The 25,008-nt window shown below is 35.0% G+C and overlaps 1 protein-coding gene across 15 annotated transcripts in view; it reads right to left on the reverse strand.

Moving 5' to 3' along the window:
• BIRC6 (baculoviral IAP repeat containing 6) overlaps positions 1-25,008 on the reverse strand; it is a 582,018-nt gene that overhangs the window by 231,911 nt on the left and 325,099 nt on the right. For 9 of the 15 annotated variants that reach the window (XR_002787222.2, XM_064277234.1, XM_023555261.2 and 6 more), the window contains 12 exons: positions 13,289-13,476; positions 12,019-12,336; positions 11,698-11,797; positions 9,224-9,438; positions 8,846-9,054; positions 8,181-8,527; positions 7,153-7,372; positions 6,545-6,678; positions 5,658-5,795; positions 4,131-4,258; positions 1,472-1,603; positions 198-413 (listed from right to left, as the gene is read on the reverse strand). Coding sequence is in view for 14 of the 15 variants with exons in the window: in XM_064277234.1 (XP_064133304.1) it covers positions 198-413; positions 1,472-1,603; positions 4,131-4,258; positions 5,658-5,795; positions 6,545-6,678; positions 7,153-7,372; positions 8,181-8,527; positions 8,846-9,054; positions 9,224-9,438; positions 11,698-11,797; positions 12,019-12,336; positions 13,289-13,476 (2,345 nt within the window). In the remaining variant the exon portion in view is untranslated. The remainder of the gene's footprint in view (positions 1-197; positions 414-1,471; positions 1,604-4,130; positions 4,259-5,657; positions 5,796-6,544; positions 6,679-7,152; positions 7,373-8,180; positions 8,528-8,845; positions 9,055-9,223; positions 9,439-11,697; positions 11,798-12,018; positions 12,337-13,288; positions 13,477-25,008) is intronic. The other 6 variants (XM_003416066.4, XM_010595851.3, XM_023555258.2 and 3 more) reach the window with 3 other exon arrangements.

Raw genomic sequence — 25,008 nt, forward strand, 5'->3', positions numbered from 1 at the left:
CAGTTAAGCATTTCGCTGCTAACCAAAAGGTCAGTGGTTCAAACCTACCAATGGTTCCATAGGAGAAAAGACCTGTTGATCTGCTCCCCTAAAGATTACAGCGTAGGAAACCTTATGGGGGAGTTCTACTGTCCTATAGTGTCGCTATGAGTCTCAGTCAACTGAAAAGGACACAACAACAACATTAGATTACTTACCTTACAAATAAATAATAAGAGATCTGCATGACATGTAAAATCCATGGAGAGGAGAAACAAAACAAGTTTCTGGACTACTGAGATACAACGCTCATGAGCCAGAGTAAATGGGAGTGGTTCTATCTCTGGACTTTCTTTTGTTGTTGTAACTTCTGTGTCCAAATTAGAACGGGACCACTCTGCTGTCCGACGTAGCCTAATTAGATCCTTAAAGTGCTGCACGTAGAATTTCACAATATTTAAATCAATATGCTTATTTAATAAAAATTGTTTCAGTACAAATTTATTTATGGAATGAAAATCACTCAGGAAATTTAAACTTCTAAAGTAAATCATAAGCTTCAAAAAGTAAAAATTATTAAAAGCATACTGAACAATATACATTACATTCTATTCAGATTAACATATGGGAGATAGAATTTCAGGAAAATTAATTTCTACAAAAAGGACATTAGATGAAATCTAATATCTTCAGTAAAGATTATTAAAACATAATTCATACAAACCAATGAAGTAGATTAAAACAGTTGTGAAAGAACAGATTACAAATGGTAAAGAAAACTATTATAATTTCAAGTTTAAAGTATTAATTCGTTATTTCAAAATATGTTGAAATAATTTTATATTTATAAAAAGACAATACACAAACTAGATTATGAATGTTTTACCCCCAAATTTTGAAACCACGTATCAAATTATTTTTTTAATGACTTGAATTAATTTTACTTGGGAAGGACATGCTGTATTTGAGCCTTCTGAGAACCATCAGATGCAAAGCCAGTTTCACTTCTAAACCTAGCCTCGAAAATCTTCTAAAAATGTAACTAAGGGAAAAAAGGATGCCAAAATTTTCACTTTATATATTAATTTTATTTTTAAGACCAATATAATAATAGTTACAAACATCTTATATATTTTTGTATTATAGTATAAAACTAATATACAAAACTAATACATAAAAAAAAGCAAAACTATACATTCTGTTGAGTCTTCTGTGGTCAGTTTACTAGAGCACATTCCAATTTCAAGATAAAATACTAGAAGAATACGTAAGTTCACATTTATCATATATTACATTGGTTGAAAAGCTACCTTATCCCCCCACCCCAGAAAGTCTTCTTCAGAAGAGACTGAATTTTCTGTTCGTAAGCACAGTAACACATGTTTAAGTTCCCTGATCATTATTAAATATACATATGAACTCAAATAATTTGAAATAAAAAAAGGGACATTGGCTTTTCTGAGACAATTACATTAAGACATATAGATCATACCTTTGATGTTGCCTGCTTTAGTTTTGCTTGTTCTACCAGAAGTTTATATGATGATCCTTTGTTACTTTGTATTTTTTCTTTTTCCATCTGTTCCACCAACGCCTTCTGTTTTGCTTTTAGTAAGTTAAGTTGCTTAAAAATAAATAGAATAACCAATGTTTACATACAAACGTGAAAATTTTCAGAAAACTATAAAAGTTTAAGAAATACATATCACTGGATGATTCTGTGATGTCTCAACAAGGAAAAAAAATCTTACAACAAACTGTATTAAAAACAAAAAGTAAATAATACTCCTCACAGAAATTAGGGGGGGACTAAGTAATTCCCTAAGAGTTCTAGTAATACAATTTTAACTGTGTTGCTGATAAAAGAAAAGTCATTCCCCAAACCTGACTTCAAGCTCTCTCCATTTTCAGTTCTTACCCTTGAAGACAAGTCTTCAGACGGCTTTGTTGGACAAACAGATTTTGGAATATTCAAACACTGGAATAGTAGTCAGGGATAAAAAAGAGGAAACTACTGACAAACTCAGTAACATGGCTGATTCTCAAAAACATTACTTTGAGTAATGCCAAACACAAAAGAGTGAATATTACATGATCCCTAACAATACTTTAAGAAATCATTTATATACAGTAAGATGTACAAAACCTGAGATAACAAAATAAAAGAATCCCTACAAGAAAAAATCATTAATATACCAAAAGGAAGAAGACAATCTACACGGGGTACTATCCTAATGGCAACACATTCATCATCAAAAACCATTTTAAAATCAATCTGGAAGCACAATGCTGTCAGTGATAGGATAATACTCATACATCTACAAGGAAAAACAATTAATACGGTATTCAAATTTACACACCACTAAGGCCAAAGATGAAGACACTGAAGATTTTTACCAACTCCTGAAGCTTGAAATTGATCAAACATGCAATCAAGACGAATTGATAATTACTGGTGACTGCAAATTGAAAGTCGGCAACAAAGAAGGATCGGTAGGTGGAAAATATGGCCTCGGTGACAGAAACAACACTGGAGGTTACATGAAAGAATTCTGCAAGACTAACAACTTGTTCACTGCAAAATACCTTTTTTTCAACAACATAAATGGCAACTATACACATGTACCTCACCAGATAGAATATACAGGAATCAAATTGACTACATCTGAGAAACAGATGATGGAAAAACTCAATGTTATCAGTCAGAACAAGGCCAGGGGTCGACAGCAAAACAGGCCATTAATTGCTCTTATGCAAATTTAAGCTGAAGCTGAAGAAAATTAGAATAAGTCTCCGAGAGCCAAAGTACGACCTTCAGTATATCCCACCTAAATTTAGAGACCATCTCAAGGACAGATTTGATGCACTGAACATTAATGACAAAGATCAGATGAGTTGTGGGATGACATCAAGGATATCATACATGAAGAATGCAAAAGGTCATTAAAGAGACAGGAAAGAAAGAAAAGGCCAAAATGCATGTCAGAAGAGACTCTAAAACTTGCTGTTGAATGTAGAGCAGCTAAAGCAAATGGAAGAAATGATAAAATCAAAGAGCTGAACAAAAGATTTCAAAGGGCGGCTCAAGAAAACAAAAGTACACTATTATAATGAAATGTGCAAAGACTTGGAGTTAGAAAACCAAAAGGGAAGAATATTCGGCATTTCACAACCTGAAAGAACTGAAGAAAAAATTCAAGTCTCCAGTGGCACCACTGAAAGATTCTATTGAACACAGGAAGAATCAAAAGCAGATGGAAGGAATACAGAGTCACCGTACCAAAAAGAATTGGTCAATGTTCTATCATTTCATGAAGCAGCATATAATCAAGAACCGATGGTACTGAAGGAAGAAGTCCAAGCTGCACTGAAGGCACTGGTGAAAAACAAGGCTCCAGGAATTGATGGAATACCAATAGAGATGTTTCAACAAACGGACGCAGCACTGAAAGTGCTCACTCATCTATGCCAAGAAATATGGAAGAAAGCTACTTAGCCAACTCTAAGAGTCCATATTTGTGCCCATTCCAGAGAAAGGTGATCCAACAGAATTTGGAAATTATCACAAGCAAGTAAAAGTTTGCTGAAGATCATTCAAAAATGGCTGTAGCAGTACTTCAACAGCGAACTGCCAGAAATTCAAGGCGGATTCAGAAGAGGGTGTGGAATGAGGGATATCATTACTGATGTCAATTATTACACTTATTACAAGTGGAAACTCACACCACACTCTGTACATTATTTAACGGTTCATTCCCCCCAAAAAACCCAGACCTGTTGCTGTCGACTCAATTCCGACTCATAGCAACCCCACAGGACAGAGCAGAAATGCCCCATAGAGTTTCCAAGAAGCAGCTGGTGGATTTGAACTGCTGACTTTTTGGTTAGCAGCCTGAACTTTAACCACTGCACCAACAGAGCTCCAAACATGAAGACTGAAAGACGTAGACAATTTTTTAAAAATCACCAAAAACCTGTAAGCTACACATAGTCACCATTTTACAAATAAGGAAACACAGTCCCAAAAATGTTTTAAAAATTTCCCTAAGGTAAATAGCTCATGAAATGTCATACCCAAGATTCGATGGCAAATCTATCTCATGAAACCTCCAAAACAATATTCTCAAATGTTAAAATGTTTTGACAATTACCTGTTTATGATGAACAAGCTGCTTTCTGATTTTTCTGGAATAGAGTCTGTCAAGGCTACTGCTGCCTTTGGAAGACCGATTTAAGCTCTGAGTGTGCAGACTATTGTTAATAAAACTCCACTGGTTACCTATAAGGTAAGGAAAAGTTCTATTAAAGTTCTGTTAAATGTGATTTTATAGTACTTTTTACATCCAGAAAACGCAAAATTATAAATGTGTCAATCATGACAAAGCATCTTTTAAGGAAACCATTAGAAAGAACTGCTGGAAGATCTGAACCCTAGAAAAGTTAAATAACTGTCATTGTTCTTACCTAGACCCTAATTTAAGACCAGAGTTCTTAGTTTTCCATCTTTCCTTGAAGATAACAGCAACCATCCTCCACAGTTGTTTGAGATTAATCTTTGTACACCACCACTTTCACAATGTCACTCAACTCTAACAACAAATGCTCACTACTATTTCAAACTCATATACTTTTACGCAGAAACCAAAAAAGAATTCTCAATATTTTGATTTAATGGCTTCCAAAACAAGGTTGGACTGTTCAAAAACCAGGCTGTTTAGCTATACTTATTTTCATTTTTTGGAATATGCCTAGACTATTCTTTAAGTCTGACTCTTCCTCTCAATTAAGGACCAGTGTGTTTCAAGTGTATCTGGATAACATATATAAAAACTAAGACTTTCAATATATATATTTCAACTTTATATTGTAGTTATATATATATTTTAATTGTATATCTTATCTCTATAATCCTACAGTTCAGTGCACTGACACATAGATATACAGAATTTATAAAAAGAATTCAAGATAAGGCAAATTCCCTGTGAGAGGACTTTCCCATCGTCTTCCCAAACATGATATAAAACATCTCAAGAGAACTTTTCTCTATATTTGGATCCTGAAAATGCACTGAATTCCAATTTGGGGGGAAATAAATGGCTGTATTTACATACCAGATTTAGTTATCTCAAATCCTTTACGAAAAGCCTTGTTAATTGTGAAGATAGAAACAAAAAATTTATCTTCCAACTTGATAGTCTTTAATTTTTAAAATTTTCTGTGCCTCAAGCCCATGTAGAAATATTAGAACTCAAAAAATCTTGAAATTTCTTTATTTAAACTAAAGGCTATTTGTAGTTAACAAATAGAACTGTATTATGATGGTAAATGGAATGACACAGTATACTAAAAAAATAGAAAACTACAAGAACTTTTCACAAGTTTCCCTTTCATATCTATATCTATGTTGTTCTAAAGTGTTTAAATAAGCACAAGGAAAAAATCTTGTGAAAGACATGATTATATGTAGAAACTAAAATCATGTCCAAAAGTTCTTGTCAGTAAATTCTGTCAAAAATAAATCCTATCCTTAAAAACATTCCTGGAGAAGTTAATTTATATAATTTATATTTTATATAAATTACATACAGCTGGTCTCTCCGGGTCAACAGTCAGTTCTGGAACAACTGCGGAGTCACTCTTAATATCCCCACCAACATATTATTATAAACTTCAGATACCTGTCAGAAACCTCTCCCTGTCTTTACCATTCAAAGGTTTCTTTGCTGCTGTTGCTTCATCTTCAACGGTTGCCACATAATCCAACAACCTGGACACCAGCATAACAACCCAACTGATCATGGGGATATCTAGTACTCCTATACGAGATAAGAGCAAAATAAAATATCCAGGTGAATGTAAGAGTCCTAATAAGGTCTTATAAAATAATTATTAGATGAAACATTTTATACATCTAAAGTCACCATATCATTACTAACACTAATATTTGTTTGTAATAAGCATCAAAACTAGAAGACTATTGCCACAAAATGATTAGCACAATAAATCTAATCAAAGATAAAGGTTTCAGGAATCAAAATAGATTATTAGGGGTAGGATGAAGCCAACAGGTAATAATATATAATCTAGAAAATAAGGTATATAACATGCTGATTCTTATACTTGTGGGCATGTGAAATAAAACACCTAATCCTCTACTTATTATTCATATGGCAGTAAACTATGCTCCAATGTTTTCAACCCTATAACAATTTTGTTGCTCAACTGAAACCTGTCATTATTGACATGAACAGCCAACTGTGTTTCAAAGGTTAAACTGATGTAATGAAGAGTTTGACTTCAATTATGATAATATAAAAAAGAATATTGTAACAATTTGCCAGGTCAAACTTCACATACTAAAAAAGTAACAGATCATAAAAAGCAAAAATAATATGGCAATTTTGTTTTAAGTCAGTAACATCAAGGCTAAAATGTCTATATCACAAATATATTAACAAAATGTGCAGCAATGGATGTTAAAATAAGTTATTTCAGAGCAGACATTTTATAAAGGCACTAGAGGTATCTTATATTTTTTTTGAAGATCGCTGTTTTAAATTACTACCTTCTGTCCTCCAATGCATGGGTAACTGTGGCTGAAGAGGTGACAATAAATTATCCAAGAGATTGAGTAAGCTTTCTAATACTCCACTATTACTAAGTGATCTTTGACCAATGCAGGAAAGTAACATAAAGACCCTAAAAAAAAAAAAAAAAAGATGTAAAGAAAATGTTCAGTAACCATCAATTTAATCATTCTATTTAAAAAATAATTTACACTGAAATTTAATAGCGTAACAGTAGAATGCTTTCTTCACGTTGGGTAAGCAAGATTTATATCTGGAGGCATGGTTTCAAAATTAACTCTTTTCCTAGCTACTAGTTATTTTTTCTAACTTTATCCACAAGAATTCAGGAATATACAGAAGATTGAGAAAACTCTGTCTTAGCCTCAAAAAAATATATTTAACATATAAAATGGCATCACCTGATAGGAAACTAAAGAATGTAGTCTAGTAACATCATGTTAATCCTCTTCATAGAACGCTAATGCCCTTTACTGGCCATTCCACACTCAGTATCCACATAAACAAGATTTCAAAAATCCATCCATTGACTGTGAGAAGTAAAAATGACTACCAGCAAACAACTCGCCAATATTTTCTGACCTACCTATCCTGTGGAAAGATGAGAAGCTGCTCTGAATTGTACAGTTCCTGAAGAACATTAGAGAGAAACTGACCCCACCATCTTTCACCACCACAGAGTTGAACAAGGAGAAGACCAGTATGTAATCGTATCTTTGGGGTTCCACTGATGCACAAGTGTTTAAAGAGCTCTTCACAGGCCTGGGCATGAAACGTGCTCTGCAAAACTGCAGGAACAGAGTGCCCTATTACAAGAGAGAAGATAGTAAAATTTTCTATTTAAAGGTATGGTATGGTATCAAAATCAGCATGCCAATATATGTTTTCTTCTTTACCAGTAATTAGTAGACACATATTCTATTTTGCTACATATTTATTTAGTCCTCATATGTAGGAATTTAATTATTAAATAGTTGGAGAAGAGCTAGCATTTAAGTCAGTTATATTTATTCTTAAATGAATTTTTTATTATTTCTTTTCTAGAGTTTCTGCTATTAATGTGGCACATCATTGTATTACTGGAAAGCAGTAAATACTATCTAACAGTTTAACAGTGAAAACATCTCACAAATTGCTAACCTAATATAAATCTCTCATTTTTTTAGCCAGAGACTATTTGTGATCATCAGAAATACACACAGCCATCTGATGTGTATCAGATGGCCCTGTGTGTGTATGTGCATGTGTCTTTGTGTTTCTGATTATCACAGATAGCCTCTTGATAAAAAATTACAGATTTATACTAGGTTAGCAGTTTGTGAGATGTTTCACTGTCGAACTGTTAAACAATATTTACTACTTTCCAGGAACACAATGATGTGTCACATCAAGAGCAAAAACTCAAGAAATAATCAAAAATCCATTTAAGAAGAAAAATAAAAATAAAGAGGAAAAAAGGGGTTAATCTAAACACACATATCACAAATATTCACATTATAAATAATATGCAAATTTACAATGCCCAGATAGCATTCACGTAAATCCTAAAACCCGCAACAAAAATCACATCAAATATACTCCCAGCCTTATCAAGTACTTAGCCTAAATACAAACCATTGGAAGAGTGAAGAAGGCTGAGCAAAGTATCCAATAAATATCTGATGATAGTACGTAACTGCTCTGTGGAAGATGTCTGAATTAAATCTGCTGGATCTGAGGTTTCATCCAACATCTTTCGACTTGCACCCAGAGCTACTTTGAGCCTCTGTACTGCATAATGAGCCAAGTTTAGTTGAAGCTGGAGCTGAATACAATCCTGATAGGCAGAAAAAACTCTACTATCCTCTTCAACTGCCTTATCTGGCTTTCGCAAAAAATACTGTGCATTGTTAGCACTGTTGAGAGGAGGAAGATCAATACTTTGCAAGAGAGTCTCCAATCGATGACAAGCTAAGTTATACCTGTAAGGAAAAAATAAATGCACAAAATAATTCCTGAAATCTTCCCTTGATACAACGTAAAAATACACACTAAGGATTAAATCTCTAAAACATGTTACATACGATCATTAAAAATGATTAATTGCTAAGTACTAATAAATGCGGCAAATTCTTTAATCATTATTATTTTTCTTCATTAAATATTATTATTATAATGTGTTACTTCTTTTTGCTCTTTTCCATACACCAAAGAAAAGTTATTTCTTGACAGAAATAGAAGCAAAACATTGAATATAGAGTTTCAATGACATTAAAATATATTTGTGATTTTCCACTAACCTGCACTGTATATCCTCCTGTAGGGCAATCATCATTGCTAAATGCTGGTCAATTTCTGGCTGGTTTGCAGATTCTCCTTCTCCCCTTAGAGGATCATGCATTAACTTCAGTTCACTCTCCCATGGTAAGATATAGGTGTGACCATAGTAAAAACCTAGTGGGATTTTGGCTCTGGCATTTGTACTTCCATAACGTCCAATGACGGTGATCTGAAATTAAAAAATTATAAATACATGCACATATTTGCTACAATAAAAATTTGAGCAAGTTATTTTAAAACATATAGTTATACTTTTTAAGTATTATGCCTGAGTAGTCTTAATAGCTTGTCAGAAGCATATCAAAAGCACATTAATCGACTTCTTTGAAGCTCTTTACCTTCATGAATCTGCACACAGGAGGTGGTATTAAGTCATGAAGAATTAATGAATGGGTGCTTATATCAGTTGCCACTACCAATCGCCTTCCATCCACCTCTTCTCCTAACGTCCAAATGTCAATTGACAAGGAGGCCAAGTCTCCACAAGTGGGAATCAATACATCCGTCAACAGTATTGGTCTGCCAAAATCCAAGGTCACAAACCTCCTTGCTCCTATGAAACAGAAAGTGAGAGGAGAGACAGAGAACAACAGTTGACAAAAACACCATGTTTCAATTAACCAAATGTTCACTCAAACACAGTTTGGAGCACTCATTTTAAAATACAAGATGAACTTACTAAACTACAAATAAGTAAGAGGGAAAATAAATGAGTAAAAATAGCCTTATCAAGGCTCATTCAAAAAATTTTCTCAAGTCCCAATCAACGTTGGCTTTGAAGCCCAAGACTTCAGTCAAAAATATGCAAGAGTATTAGTATGAAGGCAATCAATTGTACATATAATCTTCATTTAAAACCTTAGCATAAAAAAATTAAATCAGCTAAAGTAGTATATATTTTAATTTTATAAAGAACCTATCTGTTTGTCTTTCAACCAGGCCATTTATTTTTAATGTCACCGCTAGACGCATTAATTATACAAAACTGTATTATTTGATTTTAGTTTAACTTAAGCCTTGTATAACTTGCTATGAAGTTGCAGTATTACATTGAGGTTAAGATGTAAAGTGAACGTACAAGGCCAAAATCATAAGCAGTCACACTAACACTATAAAATCCCTCAGGAAGATCCTCCAATGGAGATATATAGTCTATCTCAATGATTCGAACAATGTTTTCCCACAGTATAGATCACTTTCTCCAGCCCAGTACCAGAGGAAGTTAATGGCTTAGTCTTAAGGGCCACAATAAGAATTAGTATGTGTTTTTTAAGCAAGCGCTCATATCATACTCAGCATGTCTAACATGTTCACACTAATACAAGGTAAGAATGAACTGAGAAGAATAGAAGAAAGCAAATCTGTATCTCTCATCTCACACACATTTCAAAGATAAATTCAATTAGTAAAACGATAAGCTAAATTATCAGTAATGTTTCTTCTTGTTCATTAGGATGGAGTGAGCAAAGGTTAGAGTACCCTTACCAGCTACCTTTTACAGTGAAGGACCCAAATAAATTAAACTGCTAGGACTAGTACCATACTCAATGAAGCTATTAAAAAAAAAAAAAAGTAGTTACCAGTAATTCCCTAAACAAAAAAATTATTAAACATCTAGCCAAAAACAATTCTCTTCCTCGGGCAGCATATGTGCCACAGTCACTTTCATGGATAAAAACCCAAACAGCAGTATAAAACAACCACACTCACAAGACTACATGATAAATTTTCACTGTAAGTGTCATGAAGACTAATGTTATCAACGCATGATTAGTTGAGGAGAAACGCCATCAGACTTTTTTTTTAGCCACCTATTCCAAATAGGAAACTGCCCATTATAATAAAGCAGATAATGGTTTAACTGTTCATATAATGAAAAGTGCTACAGTGTGTAGAATATCCACGTTACTTCCTCCTATGCTATATGCCTGAGGATTGTGTTGAATTCTGCCGCTGTTCAAGCCCAGAACTAACAGTTGGTAGGACCATAAGGTAAGAATTGTTTCTTGTTTCTGAGTTAGGAGGAAAAGCCTGGTGATCAGCTTCCAAAAATCAGCCAATGAAAACTCAATGAATCACTGCAGTCCAATCCCACTGTGCGGGACACCATGAGTCAGGGGCCAACTTGATGGCAACTAACAACAATAACAACATAGGTTATTAGTAAAGGCGCAATAAATGAAATCACCTATGCCAATCACAAGTCTCTAGCATATAAGCACAGTACGATCTTAGATAAAATTTATACTACCCAGAGACTGTGAAGGGTTATTAATCTTAGTCACAATTATTATAATAAGCAGTAATTCTGTCAGCTGTTGTCAGAAAATCAGGTATGCAAGGGCTTACTTGTGTTTACTTACTCATCTGTAGTGCACAATTTCACCTGTTTTTCACATCGCCACCACACTGATGTGGTGAAAAACAGGTGAAATTGTGCACTTCAAAAGAGTAAGTAAACACAGTTAAGCCTGTGCCCTGGCATACCTTGCTTACTGGTCAATTCACCCCTGAATGTAATGATAATTGAGCAACCACAATAGAGGCAGATGTTTATGACAACCATATTTCGACAAGCAAGATGCACGTAAAGATCAAATCAACTGTTTGAAAAGAATTAATGAACCTACTCAGCAGCATTCTTCCCTTCAACTTGGTAAGAACATAGCGTCTGAGTCCTATGTAATGTTTATTCTTGGTAAAATGTACTTACCCAAGAGCGATGTAATTGACGTGCAAAGTAAAAAACTGAATTGCTATTAAGTCTTAAAAGGCTAAACAAGAAAAATGTTTTGAGAAAATCAAAGATTACCTGAATGCATTCGCTCTATAATAATGGACTGGTGAGGCGGAGGTTGAAGAAAATGTGAAGCATGAGAAATTGCAAGGGCTAGACCAGAACCAAGCGGATTCTAGAAAAGAATAAGTATACATGCATATTGATGTTACTCTCTATGTATAAAAACTAACCATAATATCAAATTAACAAGTTACTTTTCTATAAAATTTGATACAAGGAAATATTTGCTATAACAAATTCGTAGAATGAAATTTTGTGTTCTAAAGTTAAGAGTATACTTCAAAATAGTTTTAAATGTATAAGTCAGCACTTATTTAAATCACTAGAATTTACCGTTCTGGACTTGTTGGAATTTTTGTTATGTGCAGCCAGACTGACTGCTGGGGGATCAATGACTGAGCCTGGGAAAAGCTGTGCAAGTTCTGCATTAATCACAACCGACACTGCTTCATTGGGTGGGGTGAGTGGGGGAGTCATGAAAAGTGGTGTTGTCTTCGGAGTGGGTGGAATAACATCAGATGGATGGATGAAGAATCCAGGGGCTGCCACTGGGTTAGAAGGCACGGAGTTGTGAACAGGAGCTCCTGCTGATGCTGACGCTGCTGCTGCCGCAGCTGTTGTCTGATGTAACTTGGCTTCCAGCTTTGCTTTCTGTAAAAGAGGTAAAAGCGACATATATAGACTAATCCTGCCTACCTAAGTAATGGGGAATACTACACAGGTACATATTATGGAGATAATCACGATTAACCACATCCTAGTTAAATAAAGATGAAATTAAAACAATCTAGACTCAACATTAGTGGAGCATTTCTTTGCTATATATAAAACCCATTGCCTTTGAGTTGATTCAAACTTATAGTGACCCTATAGGACAGAGTAGAACTGCCCCACAGGGTTTCCAAGGAGTGGCTTGTGCGTTTGAACTGCCAACTTTTTGGTTAGCAGCAGAGTTCTTAACCACTGAACCACCAGGGCTCCTTGCTATATATACTTTTATGAACAATTAATATAAAATTTCCTGAATAATTGAGAACTACGACTTTCTTCAAACCAAAGGTAATAAGGAAGCAAAACTGTTCAATGTAAATATGGAAACAAAGTGCTGCTCAAAACAAAGTATTAACAAGTAGCGGGACTCATGTTTACTAAACTCATAAAATTTACCACCTGGAATTGCCACAAGCTAAATTTAGACCACAAAGAAATCTCTAAAACATCTATCATTATCACTAAATTTTAAGTTTCATTAATTTAATTGGTCTTTAAAATGTTGTTTTAAGTTGTACACTCCAATGAAGAGAATAAGTTTGTGACGGTTTGATCGAGAATGTTTATTAAGCAGTGTAGGAATGGATTTTCCCTCAAGATTTCACAAAAATTATCAATTATAGTCCCTCAAGTTTGTATCAAATAAGATGCATTTATATAATTGTTACAAGTTTAAATATATCACAGAGACTTTACCTCAATTTTTGTTGAAAATGGTTAGTTCAGACTGGTCACCCTATTTTCCTTTATGAAAATAATGTCATTTTTACAGTACTTTTTCAGCTTTTGAAGTTTAGAGACAGCATGAACAAAGAGCCAAATAGTCTCCAACCTGTTGCTGAAGCTTCAAAAGCTGCTGCTGTTTCTCTTGCAGCACCTGTAGCTGTTGCTCGGCTGAAGCCATTGCATGAGAGAGAGACTGCAAAGCTACCTGGGCTGCTGAACTCAGGGCTGTCGAAGCTTCCCCAACTGTCCCAGATGATAGTCCACCTACTGCAGGAGTAACCCCGAAGGAACTCACTGGCATAAGACAAGGAAAGAAAAAAACAGGATGAAGGAAAGTATGTATTCGAAGTACACTATTTTGCCACTAAGACTATACTTAATTTTCATTTCAAAAGATAAGAATCTGGGATAAAATACGGAAATCTTAATGGTAAAAGTATACTGATAATAACAGTATTCACGTTCTAAGAGATCTACAAATGATTGTTTTAATTAAGGCAAAATTAAAGTCAGTATAGTTTTGACTTTACAAATAATGTATTTTACACAAATAATGTGCGTCTTCTGTGTTTGTTTACCAGCCGCAGCGTCCCTCCACAAGATATTTTCATAAGCAAGCTATGCTGATTTTTTTTTTTTCCTTAATAGTAACACATGGAAGAGGATTCGCACAGCGGTGCTTGGAAGGTCATGCTTTATTTGTGTAAAAAATACGGTATTTTCAGAAGAAATACTTAATTTTACTAAAATGGTAATTCAAAATAAGAATAATCTTATACAATTTGAGCATAAGAAATAAACTGAAATTTCCTTTAATAAGTCTTCCTATAGCAGTAACATGCCATCCTACCGTCCCCTCAAAAAACATTCAACGATAAAAACATCATTACAAAAGAGAGAAGACATTTATTTCCCCATTTTAAAGCACAGACTGTGTAAGTCCTGTATATGTAAGGCAGTGTTTCCCAGCATATGCTGCACAGAATACTGATATGAAAAGAAGCATGTCTCATGTACAATCAAATAAATCTAGCAAACACTGCCTACCATACACCATAAACACATCATCATTTAAGGCTCTACGAAATTCTACAAGTTAAAAACTCTCTTTGACTTTCCTTTTCAATGTTATTCAAATAAACATTATAAGGAACCCTGGTGGCACAGTGGTTAAGTGTTCGGCTGCTAACCAAAAGGTCAGCAGTTCAAATCCACCACAAAAGAATTCTTTTTCCATTAAGTGTGTACCAGTATTTGTGGAAAGCATTTTGTAAAAAGCTGGGATTAAAAACTTAATTCCTAAACTTAATCAAACAAGTCAGTACAAGGCAAGAGGTAGGGGCTAAGTCTAATAAAGGCAGTAACATTTATATTATAACAGGCCTGTAAAAGAAAGTATATGGGAGAATGATTACTACTAGGATAGCAGCAAATATTTAGTGTACATTCCCATGTAACACTGTTTTTAATGAATTACTGCATTCAACAGATGAACAACTCTAAAAGGCAGGTATTATGATTCTCATTTTTAGATGTGTAAGTAAAAAATGGCTCAGAGAAGTTAGCCTGAAAGGCTGATAGTAGTACAGCTGGAATTAGAAGGGCTACAGGAAGCTAAAGCCATTGCAAGGCAATATGCTAAGAATGGAACTTATATAAACTAATTTAATCTTTAAAATGACACATAAGCAGGTGCTGCTATTAACCCATTTTACAAATAATGAAACCAAAGCTCAACAAAGTGAAGCAATTTTTTCATTAATAGTTGAAAAGGGATTCAAACCCAGGCAATCTGACTGCATAGCTTGTACTGTAATATCTCACAATGGCTATACTGCACCAATTCTACTAAGCTATTATAATATCTGTGTATGACCTCTTATAATTAAAAATTTCCCCATCTTAAAAAAAAAAAAAAGCCACTTTTCATTAAAATGCAATCATACAACAATATCACATCTCATTTAACTTATATGAACTCAATTATCGAAGCTTGGTCAAAAAAAGAGCAATCATCTCTCTTATAAACATTCCTGGTTCCAAAATGGAATACATCTGTACTTCACATTTACTATAAAAAAAAAAAAAAATTACTATAACACCTGTTAATTCCAATTCTAAAGGGGAAAGTATTGGACTTACTGAAGCATTTATAGTAAACCTGTACTTTTCAGGTAATTTAAATGATTTCAATATTAACTATGCACAATTTTTACCTGCTGGGCTAAGCGCAGAACCTAATGCCCAAACAATATTTATGGGAAAACTAAGTAAATCACTACAAATACACAAAAAATCATGAACAAGGAGAATAAGTCAACCTGCTACTACAAACTAAATTGAAAACCTTTTAGATAATCTGTTTTCGATAGTTTTTTCTACTTTAACACTAAGACCTCGAAAACTACATATGAAGAATATAAAGTTGAGAACAAGACAAAGATGATTATTACCACCATTTCTATTCAACATCATACAGGGAGTCCTACACAACACAATAAAACAAGAAATAAAAAATATAAAGATGTAGAAATCAATCCTATTTCTATAAACTAGCAAAAGTATAGGAAATAAAATTAAGAACAATGTCACTTATTAATAGCATAAAAAAATCAAATATCTAACAAAAGATGTGCAAAACTTCTGCTGTGGAAACTACAAAGCATTGTCAAGAGAAACGCGACACCTAAAAGGACTAAGGAATGCACCATATTAATGCATTGCGAGGCTCAGTATAATCGAGATATCAATTCTCCCAAACTAATTTACATTCCAATTCCAAATAAAAAGAACAGCTTTTTTCAATAGAAACAGACAAACTGACTCCAATATTTAAATGGAAGTTAAAAAGACTTATAGACTATTCAAGACAATCCTGAAGAAAAAGAAAGCTGGTGGATTCCACTCCAAGGTATATAATAACCAAGAGAACTGAAAACAAACATACCCACACAAAAGCTTGTACAGAAATGTTCAGAGCATCATTCTTTGTAGCAGACAAAAAATGAAAACACAAATGTCCATCAACTGATGAGTGAATAAACAAAATGCAATACATGTATGCAATGGACTATTGTTTGGGAATAAAATGAAATTAAGAACTCATACATGCTATATGGATTAATCTTGACACAAAAGACTATGTATTGTATTATTCTATTTACATAAAATACCCAGAGTAGGTAAATCATAGATATAAACAGATTACTGGTTGCAAGGGGAAGGGTGAGGGAAGAGGAAGCTAGAATACCTGCAATGGGAATGGAGTTTTGTTTTGGGGATGAAAGAAATGTTCTTGAATTAGATAGTGATGACGGTTGCACAGCATTGTGAATATATCTCAATTTCAAAAACAAAAATCTACCTAAAAGAAACTTGGTGGATTTATACTGCCAGATTTAAGACTTTTTTATTTATAAAGTTATAGTACGAAACCCTGGTGGCATAGTGGTTAAGTGCTTCAGCTGCTAACCAAGAGGTTGGCAGTTTGAATCCGCCAGGCACTCCTTGGAAACTCGGGCAGTTCTACTCTATCCTACAGGGTCGCTATGAGTCAGAACTGACGGGACGGCAGTGGGTTTGGTTTTTTAGTTTATAAAGTTATAGTAATTAAGACAATGGGACACTGACATAAGGCTAGATAAAATGACCAGTGAAACAGAAATATACTCGCATATCTAAGCGGACTCATGATTTATAACACAAGCAACAATGCAGTCAAGTGGCGGAAAGGGCGGTTTTCTCCCATAAATAACAAGATAGCAGAAGAAAGAATAAGTAACTAAGATGGATAAGAAGAAAATATTCATAATAAAGGAGAGATAAAATGATTAAAATGTTATGAGTTAGTGATATGGCATAACATTAAAAAAAAAAAAAAACCCATTCCTATCAAGTCGATGCCGACTCATAGCGACCCAACAGGACAGAGAAATCTGCCTCATAGGACTTCCAAGGAACAGCTGGTGGATTCGAACTGCCGACCTTTTGGTTAGCAGCCATAGCTTGCCAGGGTTCTTAACCACTGCGCCGCCAGGGTTCTTAACCACTGCGCCACCAGGGCTGCATGGTATAACATACATGACACTAAAAGAGAGAAGATAGAAAATAAGGCAGAAGTAATATCAGGAGAAGAGTTAATGACTGGTATTTTTCTAAAACTGAGAGCAAGTCAAAGATTCAAGAAATCCTATGCATCCCAAGCAGGATAAATACAAATGAAATTGCATGTAGGAACACCACAGAAAAATGCTGAAAAACAAAATCAAGAGAAAATCTCAAAAACAGCTTCAGAAGTGAGAGAAATAATAAAACTGGCGGCTGACTTTTAAACAAAAACAATGGAAGGCAGAAGACAAGGAAAGATTATAAATCACTAGCAGAAATAATTGCTAACTTAGAATGCTATAACGTGAAAATACATTTCAGAAGGAAGATGGTATCTGTTGATCCAAATAAACCAAATGTAAATTTTTATTTTTGTGATACTTAGAAAAATTTAATTATGTATTTAAAAGTAAATAACAAAATTGTTAATTTAGTTGATTATGTTAAGAATAGTTATCAGTTATTAATGAAGATATCGATATTGCTTAACATACATATGAATGTAAAGGTAAAAATAATATATCTGCAATTAATTTTAAAGTACTTCAAAGAAAACGACAAAAGGAAAGGACAAAAAAATGTGAAAATAATATCATTTATATCGGAATGTGGAAAACGGCAATGTGGTTTGTTCATTCAATTACTCAAAAAAAAATTGAATTTTTTCCAAAAAACTCACCGAATTAATCACCAGTAGACAAGAACAAAAGTATACCTTAAAAGGTTTTTTTTTAAGACATAAGAAAAATCACAGATAAAAGCTCAAAGGCAATAAAGGAAAAGACAATGAAAATGGAATTATGAGGTAAATACAAATGAATGTTGACTATAAAAAACTATGTTAATAATATAGGGATTAAAATATACATAGGATTAATATATTAAAAAAAACAATGACAAGTAAATTGAAGGGTGATAAATACTACTCAATTAGATTTCTAGAGGTTATGGGTATACATTGTGATTTCTAGGCTAATTACTGAAAGAATAGTAAAACTATAACAGAAAATATATCAATACAGAATAAAATTTTTAAAACAAGTATTAAAGGTGAAAAACAAACATCTAACAGGTAAGAAAAAAGAAATCGAACAATATACACAAAAACCATGGTAGATTTAAACACAAATATATTAATGACTATATAAAACGTAAATAAACTAAATGCTCCAATTAAAAGACAAAGTATTGGACTGGATTAAAAAATAAGGCAACTATTGAGCATTATGCTCCTTTAAGATCCATCTATATGCCCTGGTGGTGCAGTGTTTAAGAGCTAAGGCTGCAAACAAAGGCTTGGCAGTTCAAATCCACCAGCCACTCCCTCAAAGCCCTAGGGAGCAGTTCTACTCTGTTCTATAGGGTCACAATGAGTTTGAATCAACTCAGTGACAATGGGTTTGGTTTTTTATTTTTATATGAGATCAAACTGACAACAGCAATTCAAAAGATTAGATGGACAGTATGCTAATAGGGTAGGAACAATGCAGAAAAGGAGGGTGATTATGGTTGCACAACTCAAAGAATGTCATCAATGTCACTGAATTAAACATGCAGAAACTTGAACTGGTGCTATGTTCTGCTGTGTATGCTCTCAACTAAAATAAAAAACGAATTATTAAAAAAAAAAGAAAATGCTGACCACGAAGCTATTTGCCTTTTATTTTAAAAGGGAAAAAAACTGCAATGCATTATTCATTAATGTAACTTCAAAGCTACAACTGACACTGTAAATCATTTATTTATAAGTTAAATACTGTGATGTGTGATCAAAAACAATAAAGATTAACAATAAAAAAGAACTTACTTCCTTATAAAACATACCTATTAAAAAATAAGAAAACACCAAAAAGTTGATAGTAAAAAGTTGAAAAAATGTATCTACAAATAGAAAAAAAAAGAATGCTGATCCTACCAATATAAATATCAAACAAAGTAGATCTTAGGAGAAACAGCAACCTCAGAGATTAAGAAAAAATTCGTAATTATGAAAGGTTCAACTCCCTAGAAAGACACAACTGTCCTAAATTTGTAGGCCAGCCTCAAAAATGTATTTATTAAAAAAAAAAAAAGATGACAATGGAACAGAACTGAGAACCCAGAAGTAAATTCATCCATCTATGGACAGGCGTATCTTCAACAAAAGGTCAAAGTTCATGAAATGGGGAAGAGACCATATCTTTATCAAATGGTGCTGGCAAAACTGGATATCCATTTACAGAAAAACGAAGCAAGATCCAAACCTCACATCACACATAAAAATTAACTCAAAATGGATCAAAGACCTAAACGTAAAACCTAAAACTATAAAGATCATGGAAGAAAACATAGGAACAACACTAACCAAAAAAAAAAAAAAAACCCATTGCCATAGAGTCGATTCCAACTCGTAGCAACCCTACAGGACAGATTAGACCTGCCCCATAGGGTTTCCAAGGAGCTCCTGGTGGATTCGAACTGCCAACCTTTTAGTCAGCAGCCTTAGCTCTTAAACACTAGGCGGCCAGGGTTTCCAACACTAGGGGCCCTAGTATATGGCATACAAAGAATACCAAACATAACTAAAAATTCACAAACAGCAAAAGATAAACTAGGTAACAGGAATTTCCTAAAACTTAAATACTTATGCTCATGTTATACATTGAATTGTGCCCACCCCCCCCCCAAAATGTGTCAAGCTGACTAGTCCATTATTTCCAGTATTGTGTGATTGTACACCATTTTGTCATCTAATGTGATTTTCCAAAGTGGTGTAAATCCTACCTATATAATGTTAATGGGTACCCTGGTGGCACAGTGGTTAAGCATTTGGCTTCTAACCAAAAGGTCGGCAGTTCCAATCCACCAAGCAGTCCCTGTAAACCTTATGGGGCAGTTCTACTCTGTCTTAGAGTTGCTATGAGTCAGAATTGATTCAGAGGCAACCGTTTACGACGTTAACGAGGTGGGCTTAGCAGCAGTTAATTATGTTAATGAGGCAGGACTCAATCTCCAAGATTAGGCTGTGTTTTATAAGTCAATCTCTTCTGTGATATAAAAGAGATAAGCGAGCAGAGAAGCATGGAGACTTCATACCACCAAGAAAGAAGAGCAGGAATGCACGACCTTTGGACCTGTGGTCTCTACACAGAAAAACTCCTAGACCAGGAAAGACTGATGACAAGTACCTTCCTCCAAAGCCAACAAAGAGAGAAAGCCTTAGTTGCATCCTGAATATAGACTCTAGCCTACTAGATTGTGAGAGAATAAACTTCTGTTTGTTAAAGCCATACACCTGTGGTATTTCTGTTATAGCAGCACTAAATAACTAAGACACTCATCAAAAAACTTCACCAAAAGAGTAAAAAGAGAACCTACAGACTGGGAAAAAGTCTTCAGCTACAACACATCCAATAAGGGTCTAATCTCTAGAATTTATTTAAAAAAGCTTCAACACCTCAACAACAAAAATACCAACAATCCAATCAAAAAATGGGCAAAGAACATTAACAGACACTTCACCAAGGACGATGACTTACAAAGACACGAAGAGATGCTCACGATCGTTAGCCATTAAAACCTGTTGCCATCAAGATGATTCTGACTCATAGCAACCCTATAGGACAGAGCAGAAATGCCTCATAGAGTTTCCAAGGAGAGCCTGGTAGATATGAACTGCCAACCTTTTGGTTAGTAGATGTAGCTCTTACCACTATCCCACTAGCCATTAGAAAGATGCAAATCAAAACTACAATGAGATATCATCTCATCCTAGAAAAAATGGCACCGATCAAAACAACAAATGCTGGCAAGGTAGTGAGGAGACTGAATACACTGTTGGTAGAAATACAAAATGGTACAACCATGACTGAAAAGGGGAACAGTGCAACCTTAAAATGTTATGAATAGAAATATCATATGACCTAGCACTCCTAGGTATATAGCCCAGAGAAATAAGACCCATGACAAAAATAGGCATATGCACACCCATGTTCACAGTAGCAAAAAGATGGAAACAATCTAAGTGACTATCAATGAATGAATGGATAAACAAACTGTGGATAAACACAATGGAATACTACACAATGGAAAACAACGATGAATCCAAGAAACTTGGATTCATTCACAACTTGGATGAATTTGAAGGACATTATACTGAGTGAAATAAGTCAATCACAAAAGGATAAATATTGAATGAGACCACTATTACAAAGTAACAACAAATGGTTTACTCACAGAAAAAAGAAGAAAAATTACTTGACGGTTACCAGGGATGGGAGCGCGAGGGAGGGAAAATTACCAAATAGATAGAAGACACGTGTTAATATTGGCAAAGGGAAAGGTAGTACATAACATACGGAAGTCAGCATAGCATAATCAAGGCAAGGGGTTTCACTGAGAGGTACACAAGAATAAAAAGCAACAAAGGTAAGTACTATAGCATACAAAATGCTGCAACAACAGTAATGACAATTTACGCGTGGAAACACAGGTAGATGTGTATGCTAAACAGGTGTAGGAGGGTATAAGGGAGTACACCCACATACATATATAGGTTTGGTTGTTGATATTTCTACACACATATTTGTATGTGCTGTATGTATATTCATATATATAACAGAGCACACAGAGGGCAGAGTCATGAAACAGCCTAGACATAACTGAAACCTCATGGGACTGAGTTATAGGGCTTGAAGACTGAAGACCATAGTCTCTAGGGACATCTAGGTCAATTGACATAACAAAGTTCATAAAGACAAAGTTCTATTTCCTACTCTGGTGAGTAGTACCTACAATCTTAAAAGCTTGCAAGCAGCCATCTAAGATACAATTATTGGTCCATTTCTGTCCAGAGCAAAGTAGAGTGAAGAAAACCAAAGACTCAAGGAAATAATCAGTCCAAAGGACTAATGGACCATAGCCTCCACCAGCCTGAGACGATAACAATTAGATGGTGCCTGGGCAACACTACCCACCACTCTGACAAGGATCACAGGAGAAGATCTCAGTTACACTGGAGTTTAAAACAAACAAAAAAAGGTAGAACAAAATTCAAGTTCATAAAAAAAAGGACAAGATTTACTGGTAAGAGAGAAACTGGAGGAACCCCCAAGACTATAGCCCTTAGCCACTTTTCTAACTTGGAAGTGAAGCCACTCCTGTGTTCACTTTTCAGCCAAATAGACAGGCCTACAAATAATAATACATATGAGGAAAGTGCTCCTTACAACAGTCATCTATCTGAAACCAAAAGGACACCATATGCCCAAAAGCAAAGATGAAAAGGCAGGAAGGGGCAGGAAAAAGGGACAAATGGAAATGGGAAAATCAGGGTGGTAATGGGTTAGAGTGCTGACGCACTGCAGGGATTCCAACCAGTATCATGGAACAATTCGTGTATGAACTATTGAATGGGAAACTCACTCGCTTGGTAACCTTCACCTAAACCACAATTTAAAAAAAAATGACAAAACTGAAACAGACAAACCCACAATCATAGTCACAAGATTTTAACACACCAACGTCAGTAAAAAAAAAGTGATCAGTAAAAACATAACTTCAAGAACACAATTAGCAAACTCAACCAACTAGATAGATACACAGTACACTTCATCAACAAGTAGAGAGTAAACATTACTGTTAAGCACTGATGGAATACTTATTAACAACTGACGCTCTACGATTCCCAACAAATTTTACAGGATTAATAGAGTATTACTTCTGAACCCAGGGCAATTTAAATATAAATCAGTAGCAAAAGATAACTAAATCTTAATTTGGAAATAAAGAAATGTTATATCTTTACCATTACTTATTGATGTTGAATATATGAATACCCTAAAACCAGCAAATCATATTTTACATTCATATCCAAGAGAAAAATATATCCATTAATGCTAGGAACCCCATAAGGGAACAACAAAAAAAGCTAACTACTTGCATATATTTCACCGCACCCCTAGCCCCCAAGCCGGCTTCAGTGCGTGTCGATTTCCCTGGGCCTGAGATAGGCCGTGCTGCGTGCCCTGAACCATTCTCCTGGCCTTGGAGAACGAATAAACTCACAACTGGAGGAAAAGATAATCTGCCAGCTCCACTAACCTGGACAGCTCAGGACAAAAGCGGCTCCTGTCCAGGCATAAACACTCTGTGGACTTTGAATACCTTTCCCCCTGCAAAGACCTGTGCAGGCCTATCTCGGGAGAATAGGCTCTTGTTGGCAGACTACAACTCTTTCACCTGTGCGGTAGAGAGTTGGGTGTTTAATGTTTGATACTGCTTTGCCTATTAAACAAGGTCCTCACCTACACACATCAGGGGCCTAAGGACTGGTAGCTCCTCTCACGTCATACAGCCACCTGCGAAAAGGGTCCAAAGATAACTGGTACCTCCCAGTCCTTACAAACAAAAGCATTGGGTGCCCATGGTCCGTCTGCAGAACCCACCCACCTGTACACTCTAGGAAACAGGCACATGCTTTCCTCACAGACACTCGGGGGACAGTTGTCAGCCCCTGCCTTGTTCAGGGTGTGACCCCCAGCTGTAACCAGATACTGGTACCTACAAGAATCACCCTTACCCTTCTAGGACTGTCAGACAGAGTCTGTACCACACACCTGATGACCAACTACCTGGACGCCTAAGCTGAATCCATTCGAGAAAAGCGAATGGACTCCTAGACTGACTTATGTGATAACTCTAGCCATCTGGTGACAGTACATTAGAGCTTCAAAGACAAAAATAATCAAGCTAGCTCACTCAAATAACTTATTCGGCATATCAAAACAACACAAAGCAAGAAGCTAGGATACAGAAAGGAAACATAAAATGGACTAATACAATAACTTACAGATGGATCAGAGACAACAGTCAATATCAAATCACATAAACAAGGAGACAATGATCGCTACAAGCTCTGAAAACAAAGAATCAAGGGATCTTCTGGATGAAGGTGCCTTCCTGGAACTACTGGATGCAGAATGCAAAAGATTGAGATACAGAACTCTTCAAGGCATCAGGAAGGAGATCAGGCAATACAAAGAACAAGCCAAGGAATGCACAGATAAAGCAGCTGAAAAAATTAAAAAGCTTATTCAAGAACATAATGGAAAATTTAATGAGCTGCAAGAATCCACAGAGATAATCAGAAATTTGGAAGATTAACAATAAAATTACAGAATTAGACAACTCAATAGAAAGTCAGAGGAGAACTGAGCAAGTGGAAGGAAGATGTGGTGAGACTGAAGATAAAGCACTTGGCACCAGTGTATCTGGGGAAAAATCGGATAAGAGAATTTTAAAAAATAAAGAGGCCCTAAGAATCATGTGGGACTCTATCAAAAGAAATGACCTACGAGTGATTGGAGTACTAGAACAAGAAGGGATAAAAGAAAATACAGAGAGAATTGTTGGCAGAAAACTTCTGTGATTTTGTGAAAGACAAAAGGATATCTATTCAGGATGCTCATCAAACTCCACATAAGGTAGATCGTAAAAGAAACTCATCAAGACATATTATAATCAAATATGTCAAAACCAAAGATAAAGATAATTTTAAGAGCAGCTATTAGGGATAATTAAAAAGTCACCTACAAAGGAGAGTCAATAAGAATAAGCTTGAACTACTCAGCAAAAACCATGCAGACAAGAAGGAAATGGGGTTACTTACATAAAGAATTGAAGGAAAAAAACTGCCACACAAGAATCATATATTCAGCAAAACTCTCTCTAATATGAAGG

Source organism: Loxodonta africana, chromosome 26 (genome assembly GCF_030014295.1).
Source record: "Loxodonta africana isolate mLoxAfr1 chromosome 26, mLoxAfr1.hap2, whole genome shotgun sequence".
Classification (NCBI taxonomy): domain Eukaryota; kingdom Metazoa; phylum Chordata; class Mammalia; order Proboscidea; family Elephantidae; genus Loxodonta; species Loxodonta africana.